The 14,068-nt window shown below is 44.3% G+C and overlaps 1 protein-coding gene across 1 annotated transcript in view; it reads left to right on the forward strand.

Annotated features, from left to right (window-relative positions):
• The window catches only part of EBF2 (EBF transcription factor 2), a 123,369-nt gene that overhangs the window by 90,864 nt on the left and 18,437 nt on the right, over positions 1-14,068 (forward strand). Inside the window, exons 8-9 of the mRNA XM_040087654.2 lie at positions 11,260-11,377; positions 13,121-13,251. Of these exons, the coding sequence (XP_039943588.1) occupies positions 11,260-11,377; positions 13,121-13,251 (249 nt within the window). The remainder of the gene's footprint in view (positions 1-11,259; positions 11,378-13,120; positions 13,252-14,068) is intronic.

Consider the following 14,068-nt stretch of genomic DNA (forward strand, 5'->3'; position numbering starts at 1 on the left):
TAACCATAATGACAATCCATGAAAAGCCATATCAGACAGCGTTAAAGTTTTTTCTCCATTTGTTGTGTTTAAACCTTTTTTTTTCTTTTTTTTTTTTTTTTCCCACCCTGAATCCCCAGGGGGAAGTGCTGTACTGTACCAACCAACAGTGGATATTTGATTTGACACCCTCGGGCAAAGCGCTCGCACATACAGCTGCCCACAGCAGGGATCGTGCTTGTGATATTTAGATGCCTCAGAATTTTTCAAAGTAGCTCTGTACGTGCTCCACAAGCAACCCTCCTCATTCCCTACCTCTTTCCCTGTCATTTTTTTTAAGGTTTCTAACGCGTTCACCTCCTCCCTTTTGGCTTCTTTAAAAACAAAACAAAACAAAACAAAACAAAACAAAACAAAACAAAACAAAACAAAACAAAAACCCAACAAACCAAGAAGCCAAAACAGCAATGGTCACTTTAAGATCTCACAGCAAAAGCAACAAGCCCCGTGGGACCGTGACCCAGCTGCCTTGCAGTGAATTCTGCCACCGGTCCCATCGTGGCTGATGGATCGCGAATTCCAGCTCGCACAAACCCCGGAGCAGGCGGAGTGTGGCAGTGGGGAGAGGAGAGGCAGGCAGGGCTCTCCTGCCCTCGCCTTTTGGGCAGCTCTGTTTGATAAATAAAAGGGTTTCAGCTGCTCAGCCCCTGTTGAGGGGTCAAGGGGATGGTCCAGCTTTGACCTGGATGTGCTGTCAGGTCAGCTGAAGGGGAGGAAAGTGGGGCTGGAGCTGACTATGGGGCAGGGTGGAGCCGCAGGGGTGAAATCAGGGGGTTGGGCTGCACCCCAGCTTTTCTGGGTGACCTTTGATGAGGCATTTCCCCTCTCTTTCCATCTCTGATCCCAAATTGGGCTGCTTACCTTGGTGAAACTCCATCCAGGAGAACCTTGGAGCAAGTCCATGAGTCCTTTGCCAGCCAGAGCCTCCAAAATTCACTGATGGAGCCCAGGACCACCCTCGAAAATGCTGTTTGTTCTCATTATTATTGTCACTGTCTCACATTGTCAAAAAACCCTCTTTTTCTGACCCATAGAAGGGGCTCCTGAGAGGAGTTTTAAAGATTTTGTTCCATTTTCAGTCTCATGAGAAGGGTGAGACGGTGCAGATGTTACAATTCACGCCACCACAATCAGAAGCCAAACTATTTCCTAATTACAAAACATTATAAAGGTTTTTTGGCCTATCAGCTTTTGTCCCACAATGCTGCCGATGCCTTTAAGTCAATCATCTATTAAAACACCCCACGTGGTTTTGGTACAGTACACCTTCCATGGTTCTATTTCTCCAAAATATCTCATTTATTTGCAAGGTCATCGTCTGAAAATCGTTTCCAGTTCCATTTCCACCTCTCTAATAAAAATTGGGTTTGAGCTCACTGTGGGATGTGTGGTTTTCCTGGAGATCCTTGACACGGGAAGGTGACATCCATAGGTTTGGTACTTGGTGCTCCCTTGCTTCATATTTCACATTTCGTGTTCACTTGCATCACTTTCCTCATTTATAAATGGAGTCAAAACTCCACGGGAGTTTTCAGAGTTGCTTCAGACATTCCATCAAACCGTGTTCTCGTAGAAAAAGTGATTTTTATTTTTCTTCCGCTTCTGCTAGCAATGAAAAATTTAGTGATTTAAAAAAAAAAATAAAGCTTCAACTTTCATGAGAAATTCTGCAAAACAAAAGGTTCTGAAAGCTCAGAAAAAATTAAAGAAATGCAGGGGAAAAAAAAAAGAGAAAGAAAAAGATTTACTAGCTTTTTGTTTGGAGCATGAAGAAATTTAAAGAAAAATTTCTGACCAACCTAATTTTTTTCACCAGTGGTTTAAAGAGACTGCAGTGACTTCTTCACTCTGTGTTTTTTAGAGATGATAAGACATGAGGAAAAAAAGAGGTGCTCGTTGTTAGGGAATTTATATTGAGGGTTTTTTTCAAGTGGCAATTTCCATAAAGAAAAAAACCCAGCAATTACTCATCATCTGCCAAGAATGCAAAAAAAAAAAAAATCTGGAAAGAGAAAGAAAACCTCTTTTACAGCATGTAAACACATCTCGTTGGCTCTCGGAGCCAGCAAGAGGAACTGATTGTGGGATGTCAGGAAACAAAAAGAGTCTCCTTTTTGGGGGGGTTTTGTTCTGAGTTTGTTAAAAATCGTGCCCAGGGCTCTCCTGATTGACACCTGCGGACCCGAGGCACTGCCCTAATCCACAGAATATCGGCTGTAACAGCCAAAGGAGAAAATCTGAGCCCAAACACATCGGAATATTGGAGAAATTCAGCTCTGATTTGGAACCCGTGCTGGCTGCTCCCCCAAAAAATCCTCAAATCCTTGATTTCCATCAGATGCTGAGCTGCAGGAGGAGTTTGGATCTGATTTTTTGGGGGTGGGGTGGTGGCAGAAATCTCTGTGGTCTCAGCATTATTCTTGGTGCCCCCTCACCCAAATGGGGATGTGACAGAGCCCAAAAGCCTCAGATATCCAGGGAAACCTTGAAGAGGGAAATTCAACCCAATCCTGCAGGATCACGTGGCTGGGGGTGGAATTCCTTCCTTCCTCAGCCCCTCTACCTGGCAGCTCTCCTGCACGGGAGATATTTTGGCAGTATTTCACGGCAGACCTCAGGATTCTCCTTTTCTTCCGTGGTTGTTAAACAAAACAACAGAGAGAATCCTTCTATCAAAGCTCTCATTCAAATCATACTGAAATATGATTTAAAATACTGAATTATTGAATGAAATAAAAATACTAAAACCTGGGCCTGAAAGGGTCTCACCCAACCCCAATTTTGCTTTTTAATGGAGCCTGAATGAAAGCCCGGACCTGAGGCTTTGTTGATGAGACACAAATACAAATAAGAGACTTGGAAATAATGCCTTAAATAGAACCTGGCCTTGCTTTTTGATCTCTGTACCAAAATCAGCACCTTATTGAGGAGAATGAGCTGGGATCAGCTGGGTTTTCTGCCTCCAAACATGCCAAACTGGGAGAACAGAGCTGAGGGAACCTCCAGGGTTCTGTTTCTCAGGGATAACTTCAACTCCTCCTGCACTTTCAGTCCGTGAGAGTTCGTCCCCTTCGAGTCTCAGTGTGAGAATTCAGTTCAGGCCCCCAGATTAATCAAGATCAGGCTTTAAAACCACCAAGTTCAGTTGAATTTTTTAATCAACCCTCCCCTGCACAACGCCAACCTTTTCTCAGAGTTACGGAACCGAAACCTTGGAGACAAATTGCAGAATTCTTGAGGTTTCGGGTGAGAGCAGGATCTTCATTCAGGCTCCTTCAAAGCTGGACACGTGGGCTGCTGAGCTTTGTTCTGGGCTGCAGAGGTCAGAGTGGATAAAAAAAGACACAGAAAGTGGCTCAAATTGCTAAAATTTGACACCTTGGGAATAACAAAGCTCCGTGTTCCAAAGCAAATTAGCCATGATGAACGGTAGGGACGATAGGCAAAGACAGCTTGTTTTCTGTCTGCCTCCTGGTTTCTAAGGATAGAATCATTGCTTCCCTGAACACAACAAAAGTTAGGAGTGTTCTTGAACTTTCCTGTGGCTTCTGAACACTTTTCTTTTTGTTTTTGTTTTTTTGTGGGTTGTTTGTTTGTTTGTTTGTTTTGGTTTTGGTTTTTTTGTTGTTGTTTTTTTTTTGTGTTTGTGTGTGTGTGTTTGTTGAGCTTTCTGTTTTAAAATTTTTGACAAATCCCTTTTGCTGGACACGGTCTGTCAGCAACCCTGAAAGTCAAGAGTTGGGGGGGGGAAAAAAAAGACTTTAAAATATTGGTGGTCTGCTTGCACACTTTGGACGTGTTAATTTTCATTTTAATTGTTAATAGATTCACCAGGCAAAGTGATGAACGTGCAGAGTTGCCTGTTAGGTGTGAAGGGACAGTTGTGGATCCTGCCAGTGCAGGAACCTGTGAGCAGAGTAAAAGCAGGGTCAAAAACCCACAGTGCAGTAGAGTGGTTTATTCATTTTGTGATTTAATTCATTATGTTTCAGTCTTGGGCTGTATCTAAGACCTCTGCTGGTTTTCTCCCAATAAATTATTTGTACAGCTGTTGTTATTAAGTCCCTCCTTTTCCAGACATTTCCAAGCACTTCACTTTCCTTATGCAAACAGAATTCTGCAGCAATGCTCATCTAAGTGTGCTGCAATTCCTGTCCATGTTCTTCTGCAGAACCAAATATTTTCATTTTCAATGGGGTAGTGCTTGTCAAACCTCCAGGAGACATCAGGGTTCTCCTTTTCTTCTGTGGTTGCTAAACAAAACAGCGGAGAGAATCCTTCGATCAAAGTTCTCATTCAAATCTAACTGAAATATGATTTAAAATACTGAATTATTGAATGGAATAAAATACTGAAACCTGGGCCTGAAAGGGTCTCACCCAACCCCATTTTTGCTCTTTAAAGGAGCCTGAATGAAATCCCAGACCTGAGGCTTGTTGATGAGACACAAATACAAATAAGACACTTGGAAATAGTGCCTTACAGTGCATCCTACTGAGATTTCCAGCACAGAATTTTGGTTTCTCACGACTGGAAAAGTGTCCAGATAATGCTTCTGATTAGAGATGGGTGTGAAGCTGCACAGTTTGGGCTTGGTTTGGCTCTTCCCCAAAGTCCCAAGGCACCGGGATCCAGTGACCAAACCCGGCCCCGGCCTCACTTCCAGAGCCATGACAAGATTCAGATGTCTCATACTGTACTGGTAATATATTAGGATAAATTAAATGTTGGGTTTCATGTGTACCATTAAAAAAAAAAAGGGGGGGGTGATGAGAGGAAAGGGGAGGAAAGGCTACATTAACGCTGCCTTGTAAATTTACTGCAGCTCCAGATGCCCGAAGAGTTGTGGGTTTTTATTATAATTCTTTAGTTTGGAGGGCAACACCAGCTGCTTTGTGATCCCATGGACTACTGGAAATTTGCTTTGATATTAAGTAGAGCTTCAAAAATACAATTAAATTCTCTTGCCTTCCTTTTATTTTTAACCAACTGCAATGGGTTTATGCTGTTGAAAACGGTGTTTTACATCAGAAGTTAAGGCACGTGTGGCCATTATTTTAGTGGGGGTGTTTTTTTCCCCTGTAGTAACATGATTTTCTTATGAATCACAATTTCAATGTCTGTCAGTGCCAAAGCAGGGAAAGAGAATCCTTCTAGAACTAAAAGAAAGGGAATATTTCTAGAATTAAGGGATACTTTCATAGTTACTTGATGGCTGCCCAAACCCCACAGAGATTGAGAAACGTGGCCTTGTGAATTTAACGGAAACAAATATTGGTTATTTATCAATTAAAATATTTCCAAATAAGGCTGCTGGGTGGAAAACTGAGGTAAAAAATCATCCTAAAATCACCAGTTGAAACACAGGGTTTGAGTTCAGCTCTTCTGCAAATTCAGTTTACACGGGTATTAGGAAGGGCTGTGTTCTCAGTGAGGAATGGAACTTAAAATAAAATAAAAAATAAAAACTATTCCCTCCATTTAATGAGAAATTCTCCTGCAGAACTTGGTTGAAGCCCAATGATACTTTAATGGTAACGACCGGTGTGTAAAGGGGGACAATAATTCTGTGGAATTGAGATGAGGCTCTTCGGCTGAAATGCTTCGGCTGAGACCTGGTGCTCACACATTAGGCTCCTGTTGATTGGGAATTCTGCTTCCTGCAGGAGCAGAGTGATTAAACGGGTCCTGCAGTGCCAGGGAGGGGTAGGAGGCAGCAGAAATCGGTACCAACCCTGGTCAGCTTTCAACCAAAGTCCTTTTTTTAGGAGCTAAAAGAGAGAGGTCAGTAATTGCCCTCTGTTTTCAGCAGAAAACATGACATGGAATGTTTCCTGGCAGGTATCCCCCCCTCCTCTAGAGGCTCTGGGGAGGAAGAGAAAGGAAAAATAATAAGGTGCATCCCTGGGGAGGTTTCCTTCCTGACCTCGGAGTGGTTGGATCAGTTCATCATCAGGCACGTGAGCAAAGCTGGCTGGGGCTGGGATTTCACCCAGCTCGCTCTAATCCACAGCTCTGAGGGGTCTGTGTCACTCAGGGAGATGGAAAATGATGGGGAAGGGGGGGATGATATTGAGAGTTAGGAATGTAGGCTGTAGGGAGAAAAAGGGATGGCAAGGATAAAACAACTGCTCTGAATGGGAATCCTGTTCAGGCTGATGGGGAGGGGATGTGCCAGAGACCCCGGTGGTCAGGCTGGGATATGGATATGGATCACTGAACTGCTGCCAGAGGTGAGTTCTACATGGAATAATCATCATGGGGGGACTAATCTCCCCAGGTATAGACTGCAGAACAAACGGAGCTGGTGCCAGCAGAGCCCCGGCCCGTTACTGGAGGGGGCAGATTTCTCCATCGGGTACCGAGTGACCCAAGAAAAGGTGACGTTAATCTAGATTCTGTGTGAGTAAGGGAAGGACTGACTCAACTGCAAGAGAAAAAAATACTCAAGGAGCTTGACGTGCTCAGACCTGAACGCCAAATATCCACGGGGAAAGAGCTCCCAGAGTGATGTCTCATCCCTTAAAAACCAACCACAGATGAGATCCACTCTGTCTCAGGCTGCCAGCAGAAGGGAGGGGGATTTGCTGCATTGGGCCCCTCTGGTTTCTCATTTGGGTACAATACACTGGGTTAACTGCGGTCAAAAGAGAGCAAAATGACATTGGAACAGGTGCAGGAATGGGTCACTGAGGGGACAGGGGCTGGACAAGAGCTCGGCTCAAATCCTTGCACTGGGGAGGGATGGAACTGCTCTCTGAAATTACCCTCAGGTAGGGAAATAATCATTTTAAAGCTAATGGTAAGTGTAAACTGACTAGGAATAAATTTAGGCTGCACGCCATAAATTCCCTCATCGTCAGGCTTTAAAACAAGCCGAGTGCCAAAGGCAGGAGGTGGGAATGGTTGCAAAAGGTTTTGTGAGAGCAGCTCCTTGGTTTGGCTGTAACCTTGGTTTGGTTTGTTCGGGTAACGGCAGGAGACAAGGTGCCAGCGACCCAGGAGTGGAGTCCCAAGTGTCCCAAGAACCTTCAGATCCCTGGGGATGAAGGCCAAGTGCCCAGTTTGTCCCGTCAGCCCCCAGTTTGGAGGCTCAGGGTCCTGGAGAGGATTTCCCAAAGAATTCCATGGAAGTTTTGAGCAGAGTGAAGCCGCTGGCATTTTTTTCACATTGTTTATGTTATTCCTAACCCAGCTCTGAAGCAAACCCATCATATCCAGGCTCTCCTCCTGTGTTACTCCCTCAACCAAAATTCCTGTTGACATCAATGGGAGCCCTGCCCAAGTCCAGGCAGCAGGATGAGGCCTGACATCTTTCCTTCCACTCAGCTGGAAAATAATAATAATAATAATAATAATAATAATAATAATAATAATAATAATAATAATTTATTAAATCCTCATAGCAGATTTGGGGTGTTTTTGTTTTTTTTTTTTTTTTTTTAAAGTTAAAATAACATGGAGCTGTGACTAGAGAGTTGTAAGGGAAAGTGCATCAGGAATGCAATATTGTTTCCAGATGTACAATGTCATAAAGAATTTTTTCCACACTTGGAATGGTAACAGGAATTTTTTTTGAGAGAGATCATTTACACAGTGATGAGATATGTTACATGTAAGTAAATGCCTGTATGCCTGGAATGTTTGTACCATATGTCTAAATAGGTGTCTGTGACTGATACAGATTTTATATCCGGGGATGCGAACGGATTTGCATATCTGTGATCCGAAGAGCAGCACTCTTTAGAATATAAAAACACTGATACACCATAATAGCTGGGGGAGGGAAATTTGTAGTTCCCAGGTGAAGGTTTGTAAAGAAACGCAACCCCCCCGAGCTGTGCGGGGAGGTGAAGGAGGGGCAGCGCAGCTCGGAGAGGCCGAGTTTAATGTTCTAAAGACACTTTGGCTGGATGTCACGGGAGGTGAACCCTCCCCGTGGGTTCTGAGCGAGGATTGCATTACAGAAATCCACCTGGGAAACAAAAATAATGTGGAGATACAGCTCCGGCGTTTCTCCAGGGCTGCTGGGGAATCTCTGGTTTGTGGCTGTGGCCTCTCAGCTGATGAGAAGACCTCTGCAGATTGGCAGGGAGAACCTCGAGGAGTGTGAAAACAGCTTAGAATCCTGTAATTCCCCCAGGGTTCTGAGGGAGATGGGATCTGTGTTTGGAAGGATGAAGGAATAACACATTGTCCTCTCTCTTTCTTTCTTGATCGCTCTCCTCTGAAACCGCAGCAGAGGTGACAGTGTGGTCCAGCTTTTGGGTGACACAAAATCTGTAGTTTTTATGCTGTCTGTGCCCAGAATTTGGCCCTCAGCCTTAATTACCACAATCCATGGCCTACCTGACCTATTTTGTTGTTCTCAGATCAGTCCCTTTGGATTAAATTTTGCATTAACAAATGGTGCTAGGTAAAAGGTCATCCACTGAGAATAGGCAAAGAAGCCAAATTATCATACACAAGAAGTGGCACCATCAGGACAAGAGAAGAAAAACTCCCCGGAACCGTTTGCCAATGCTGTGGGCAAAAGTTAGGATTTAAACCTCCAGGGAACTTTGCCCATCACCTTTCATCAGCACTAAATACAGATTTCTTTTTTTAAAAAAAGAGCTTGGACTATTTTACGACGTTGGGAGAACAAGTGCTGTTGATAAATACGTGTTCAGGAGGGTATTGGCAAAAATGCATAGAAATGGTTAACAAGGTAATGGCAAGAAACGTTGACCTTGATTTGTTTGGCTAAGATGTAAAGATTTTTGAAGGTCAAAGGTGTTCTTGTGTAGTGTTTTGGAGTCTAACTGTGTCTGACCCTCTAACATTAAGCTGCTGTGGCCTGCAGTTTTGAAGAGTGAAGCAAACCAGGGGGAAAAGAGGGAAGGGGGAGAGAACAGGAAATGGAGTGAGGTGTTTCAGGAAGTTGTCAGGAGTTGACTGATTGATTCCAGATGGAAAGGGTCACCCTTCGTGACCCAGGAAATACTCACTGGGGGAAAGCAGTTGGCTTGTGAAAGGGAAGGGCCTGGGAGTTAGGGACCATGGTGGAATGCACATTCCTCCTCCTTTTATCCATAAAACATTGAGTTTTAATATCCAGAATAAAACAATTGTATTGTGATCTCCACCAGGCAGAGGGAATGGCTGGGGCAAAGTGAAGAAGTTCAGTCAGTTTGATGTCCGTGATCTCACGTGTCCTTTCTCCACACCACGGATGAGGAGCTGGGCGGCAGTGGTGCAGCAATGACAAAGGTCTCTGCTGAAATTCAGGTTACAGCAAAAAAGGCCCCAAACTTTGAAAGGTTCTGCTCCAGATCTGAACTTTGCATCTGGTCCTGTCCATGAGAATGCTGTGTTTATTAAACACCTGTTAAACCCCAGGTGTTTATTCACCCTGGGTGAATTCACCCAGCCTGTGTCAGGCCCAGTGGCCCTGGCCCTCCTGTCGTGGATGGGAGAGGTGGATAAAAATGGAACCACACATGGAGAGAGGTCTAGAAGGTCTTGAAGGTCTTGAAGGTCTCAAAGGTCTAGAAGGTCTAGAACCTTCCATTCCTGCTGGCTCAGGGAGCAGAGGATGCTCAACAATTTTCTTCTGGACTGGTTCTTGCCATTACCCTGCCATTGCTGTGGGGTCTCTATGTCTCCTACCAAAATGTGTCTCTTGTGTTGTGCACAACCCAAAGGATGATTCCAACACTGAGCCCTGCTCTGGGACAGGGACAGGACCCAGGGACCAGCTGCCAGAGCTCCAGAAGCATCCAGACAGTGCTCACAGGGATGCCCAGGGTGGGATTTTGGGGTGTCTGTGCAGGGCCAGGAGCTGGGCTGGATGATTCCCATGGGTCCCTTTTCCACTCAGGACATTCCACAGTTCTAGTCTACATGTGAACACTTGAAGGCTGCCTCTATCCTCTCTTCCTGGGAGCACCTGGGTGTGGATTTATCCCACTTGTGTAAGTGAGCTCAGAGATGTCTCTATTCTATAGTGTAACTGTATATACAAGACACACTTCTTTTTTTTTTTCTTTTTTTTCCTTTTTCTTTTTTTTTTTTTTTTTACATTTGGTTGCAATTTAAACACTTGTCGTAAATATTCCAGACACTGGAATAATTCAGGCCTATTCCCCTTTGCCACAGTGTGCTCTGGGCTGGCCAGTGAGAGACTAAAATTTATTTCCATTGTTTAAGGGAAAATAATGAAGTGCATCTGAGTGGGCTCAGCTATGTCATGAGGGAAGCGTTCCCTTTGGATGGAGTCACACCCCACCCTAATGGGAATGAGGAAATCAGTTGGCACACGAAAAGCAACACATTCTGTGACAAGAATGCTTGAGAAGTATAAGAGTACAGGATGACAAGAGCCTTTTGGAATGAATTAGAGTTGTCTCGAGAAAGAAAGTGTTCTTTAAGCTCGCCTAAGCCTGGGGAGGGCAAGGTCTCTCCTGCTCTGTGCTGAATAGAGTTTTATCAACAATTAGAGCTTGACGTTCTCTTACCTCGGCTGTGACAGCTGAGGCTGTGAAAATCCAGGAACACATCCAGGGTTTGACTCTCCGCGGCTGTGCATTACTGTAGGTGTGGCGGTGGGGTGGAATTAAGCTGATTTACACCAACTGATGGCCAAAACCACTCAGTCAGAGGGCATCTTCTTTCAGGATTTAAAACGCTGTTTGTTTTCCCCTAAAGTTTGTGGTTTGAAGTCACACATATTTCTGGATTGATGGGATTCAGAGCTTTGGATACTGTAAAAACTAAAGTGGGATTAATTAACACATACAGTTACTTCCTGAGAATGCAGGTTGGAGCCCAGTCATGGAGGCTGAGGTTTAAAACCTGCTGCTTGGTTTGGGGTGCTCAGGCTCAGATGATTTTTCAGGAGGCACCGTGCACTCCCGTGTCAAAACCAGGCATGACATTAGGTCGTGTTTTCATGGAGTTTCCATCCTGCAGGAGCTGGGGCATTATACAGTGAGGCTTCTACACAGCCCACAGGATGCTGTGTTAAATCCAATTAATGCACTGAATGGAGGCTGAAAATATTTTCTCCCCTTCTTGTAAACCCCTGCAGGGCGCGCTGCCATTTTGCAAAACAAGGGTTCGGCCGAACTGAATAATTAATCCTTAACAAGCTCAATTTCGAACAAATCGTTTACCTGGCTGTTTTTGGTTTTTTTTTTTTTTTTTTTTTTTTTTTTCCTTCTCTTTCTAAATATCCAGGTGGTGCTATCAACAACAGTGAACGTGGATGGGCACGTGCTGGCAGTGTCTGACAACATGTTTGTGCACAACAACTCCAAGCACGGGAGGAGAGCGAGGAGACTCGACCCCTCGGAAGGTGGGAGTTCTGTCTGGAGAGCAGAGCAGAAATTACCCATTCTTCCACTTCTGTTTGTTTTCAGGAGGGAAGGAGAGCGAAGGGGGAATTGCAGAGCCTCAGGGGGTTTGGGGAAGGCAGAGGCAGGAAAACAGTGTCTACTGCATGCAAAATATGATCCTCCTCACATCTAAGGGACTGGCTCCCCCTCCCCCTGCAATTTATTAATTAGTATGTACTGCAAAGATGAAAAACACAGAAACACCAAGTATTATCTAGATTTCAGCCCTCTCATTCAGCTGGGATAGATTTGATTTCAGGCAAATTAGGCAAGATGACATCTTAGTTAAACAGAGCCGTTCCAGCACAAGATGTGTATGAAAAAGTGTCACTGGTTCCCTTAAACAAACTGTGCACGGAGCCTAACGATGCGCAGAGGGAGCTGACACTAATTGATGTGAGTTTGTTTGGCTAAGCCAGACTCATGGCCAGCTCCAGGATGGGTTGGGGACTGTATTCAAGCAATTACAAATTCTTGTATCTGTTAAGTTTCAAAACGTTTGGTCCCTCCTCTCCCTCTTCATTCCCAAAACATTCCACCTCCCTCACGCAGACAGCGCTGGAAAACAACTGGGAAAATGCTGGAAAATGCTATCAGTGCCTGCTTTTCCCTCTCCTGCAGCCACGGAAAGTGAGAAGAGCTGGTGATGTTAGTAGAAAAGACAAGCAAGGATATTATTTCATTATAATGTTTTGCTGCCCCACTTCTTAACTGTGCCCTGTATCAACCTAAAAGAAGAATTAATGAACTGGAAGAAAATGATTGAATCAGTAAAGAATTCAGAGTGGTGTTAATTCTCCCCCAGCGGGCAGTGAAATGGTAGAAGGAAAATCCCAGGATTCCTAGCCTAGGAAGCCATCCAGTTTTTCCTTGACTGATTGGATGTGATTGACTGGCTGTTCAAAGGAGTCTCATGTTTTTGGAGCACTGCCAAAGTTCCCCTCCACCTCTGACCCTGTCAACATTGGGAATGGAGTGATGGATTGACTTTGGTTATGGCCTGGAAACCATATTGGGTTCCTGATGGGATGCACAGTCCAGAGGTCTTGAACATATGGAAGAGAGAAGTAAAAAAAAAAAGAAAAATACTCTATAAAATCAAGAAAATTATTAGAAATTATCTCCTGATATGAATTGGAGGAGACATTTGATATTCCCATATCTTCTTTCACCCGTTGATAAACTTAATGAATGTGACCCTACCTTTTTTTCCACAGGGTTTGTGTCTGTGGGATCATATGCTAATGAGTGGGAGTTATTTTGGGTTTTTTTAAGCAGCCTCTGCACAACCATTTAAGCCTTTCATTTTTGCACCCACTACAGTTGGCCTATTAGGCTTTAATGACACGACGTTAAGTGCCAGTAATGAATAGGCAAGTAATTAACACTTGCAAGGCAGAAAACACTCCTTTATTCATATATTTATTTTTTTCTGAACATCCTGGGGTTTGTGCAGTGCTGAGCAGCCTTCATGGGTGGATGGCTGGAAGGCACTTGTCCTAGGCCTCTGCCAGCAGCGGGAATTTGGGAATTCCCAGGTGTGGATGGGTGGAGCTGCAGTTTTGCCTCATTTGGGATATTTGGTGCTCACAGGGATTGATTTACACCCAGGCCTGCAAACAGCCTCGAAGCTGTTGGGGGGATTAAAAAAAAGAAACCTTAAAGGGAAGTTTTGATTTTTTTTTAAATTTTGTTCTGCGCAGCCACGCCCTGCATCAAAGCCATCAGCCCAAGCGAGGGCTGGACCACGGGGGGAGCCATGGTGATCATCATCGGGGACAACTTCTTCGATGGGCTGCAGGTGGTGTTTGGGACCATGCTGGTGTGGAGCGAGGTGGGTACAGCTGCGCCCCTGAGCTGGGGACACTTCCCTCCTCGGGGTTAATTCCTGTTCCCGTTCCACGGTGCTGTGTGAGGTGGGACATAGAAACCTCTGTGAGGGGAATTCATGGAATTGTGTTTTCCTTTCCCTGTGATATTATTGAGTGATACCCAGAATGGATCTGAACAATTCTAGGCATCTATAAAATCAAAGAAATTGGAAATTGTCTCCTGATATGAGCTGAAGGAGACATTTGATACTCCCATGTCTTTTTTTTACCCACCGATGAACTTAATGTATGTAACTCTACCAGTTTTTCCACTGGGTTTATTATTTACACAGGTTTATTTACATAAGTAAAGGTAGAGAAATAAAGAAAGGGTTTGAGTTTGGGAAGGAGGAAAAAAAAAATAATCCATCTGAGACCAGGGTTAAGCCATCAATTAACCAATGGGCTTAACAGTACGAGTTTCTTGATAATTTATCCTAAAATGTGTGATCCTCTCCTGGAGGCCAGGAACTGACCCAGCTGTATCCCTCTGCTGATCCACAGTGACAATAAAAAATAAAGAGTTTTTACTGAAGCCTGTGATGTCAGAAGAAGGGGGAATGGTTTTAAAGTGAACAAGGGTAGAGTTGGAGATGAGAATGACATTTTTTTATGGAGGTACCCTGGCACAGGTAGCCCAGAGAAGCTGTGGCTGCCCCATCCCTGGAAGTGTCCAAGGCTGAGCAGGACTTGGAGCAATGTGGGATGGAGAAAGGTGCTCACTGGGGGTGGAACTGGATGATCTTTAGGTTCCTTCCAACCCAAACTCTTCCATAATTT

The sequence above is a fragment of the Hirundo rustica genome, chromosome 28 (assembly GCF_015227805.2).
Source record: "Hirundo rustica isolate bHirRus1 chromosome 28, bHirRus1.pri.v3, whole genome shotgun sequence".
NCBI classification, from domain to species: Eukaryota; Metazoa; Chordata; class Aves; order Passeriformes; family Hirundinidae; genus Hirundo; species Hirundo rustica.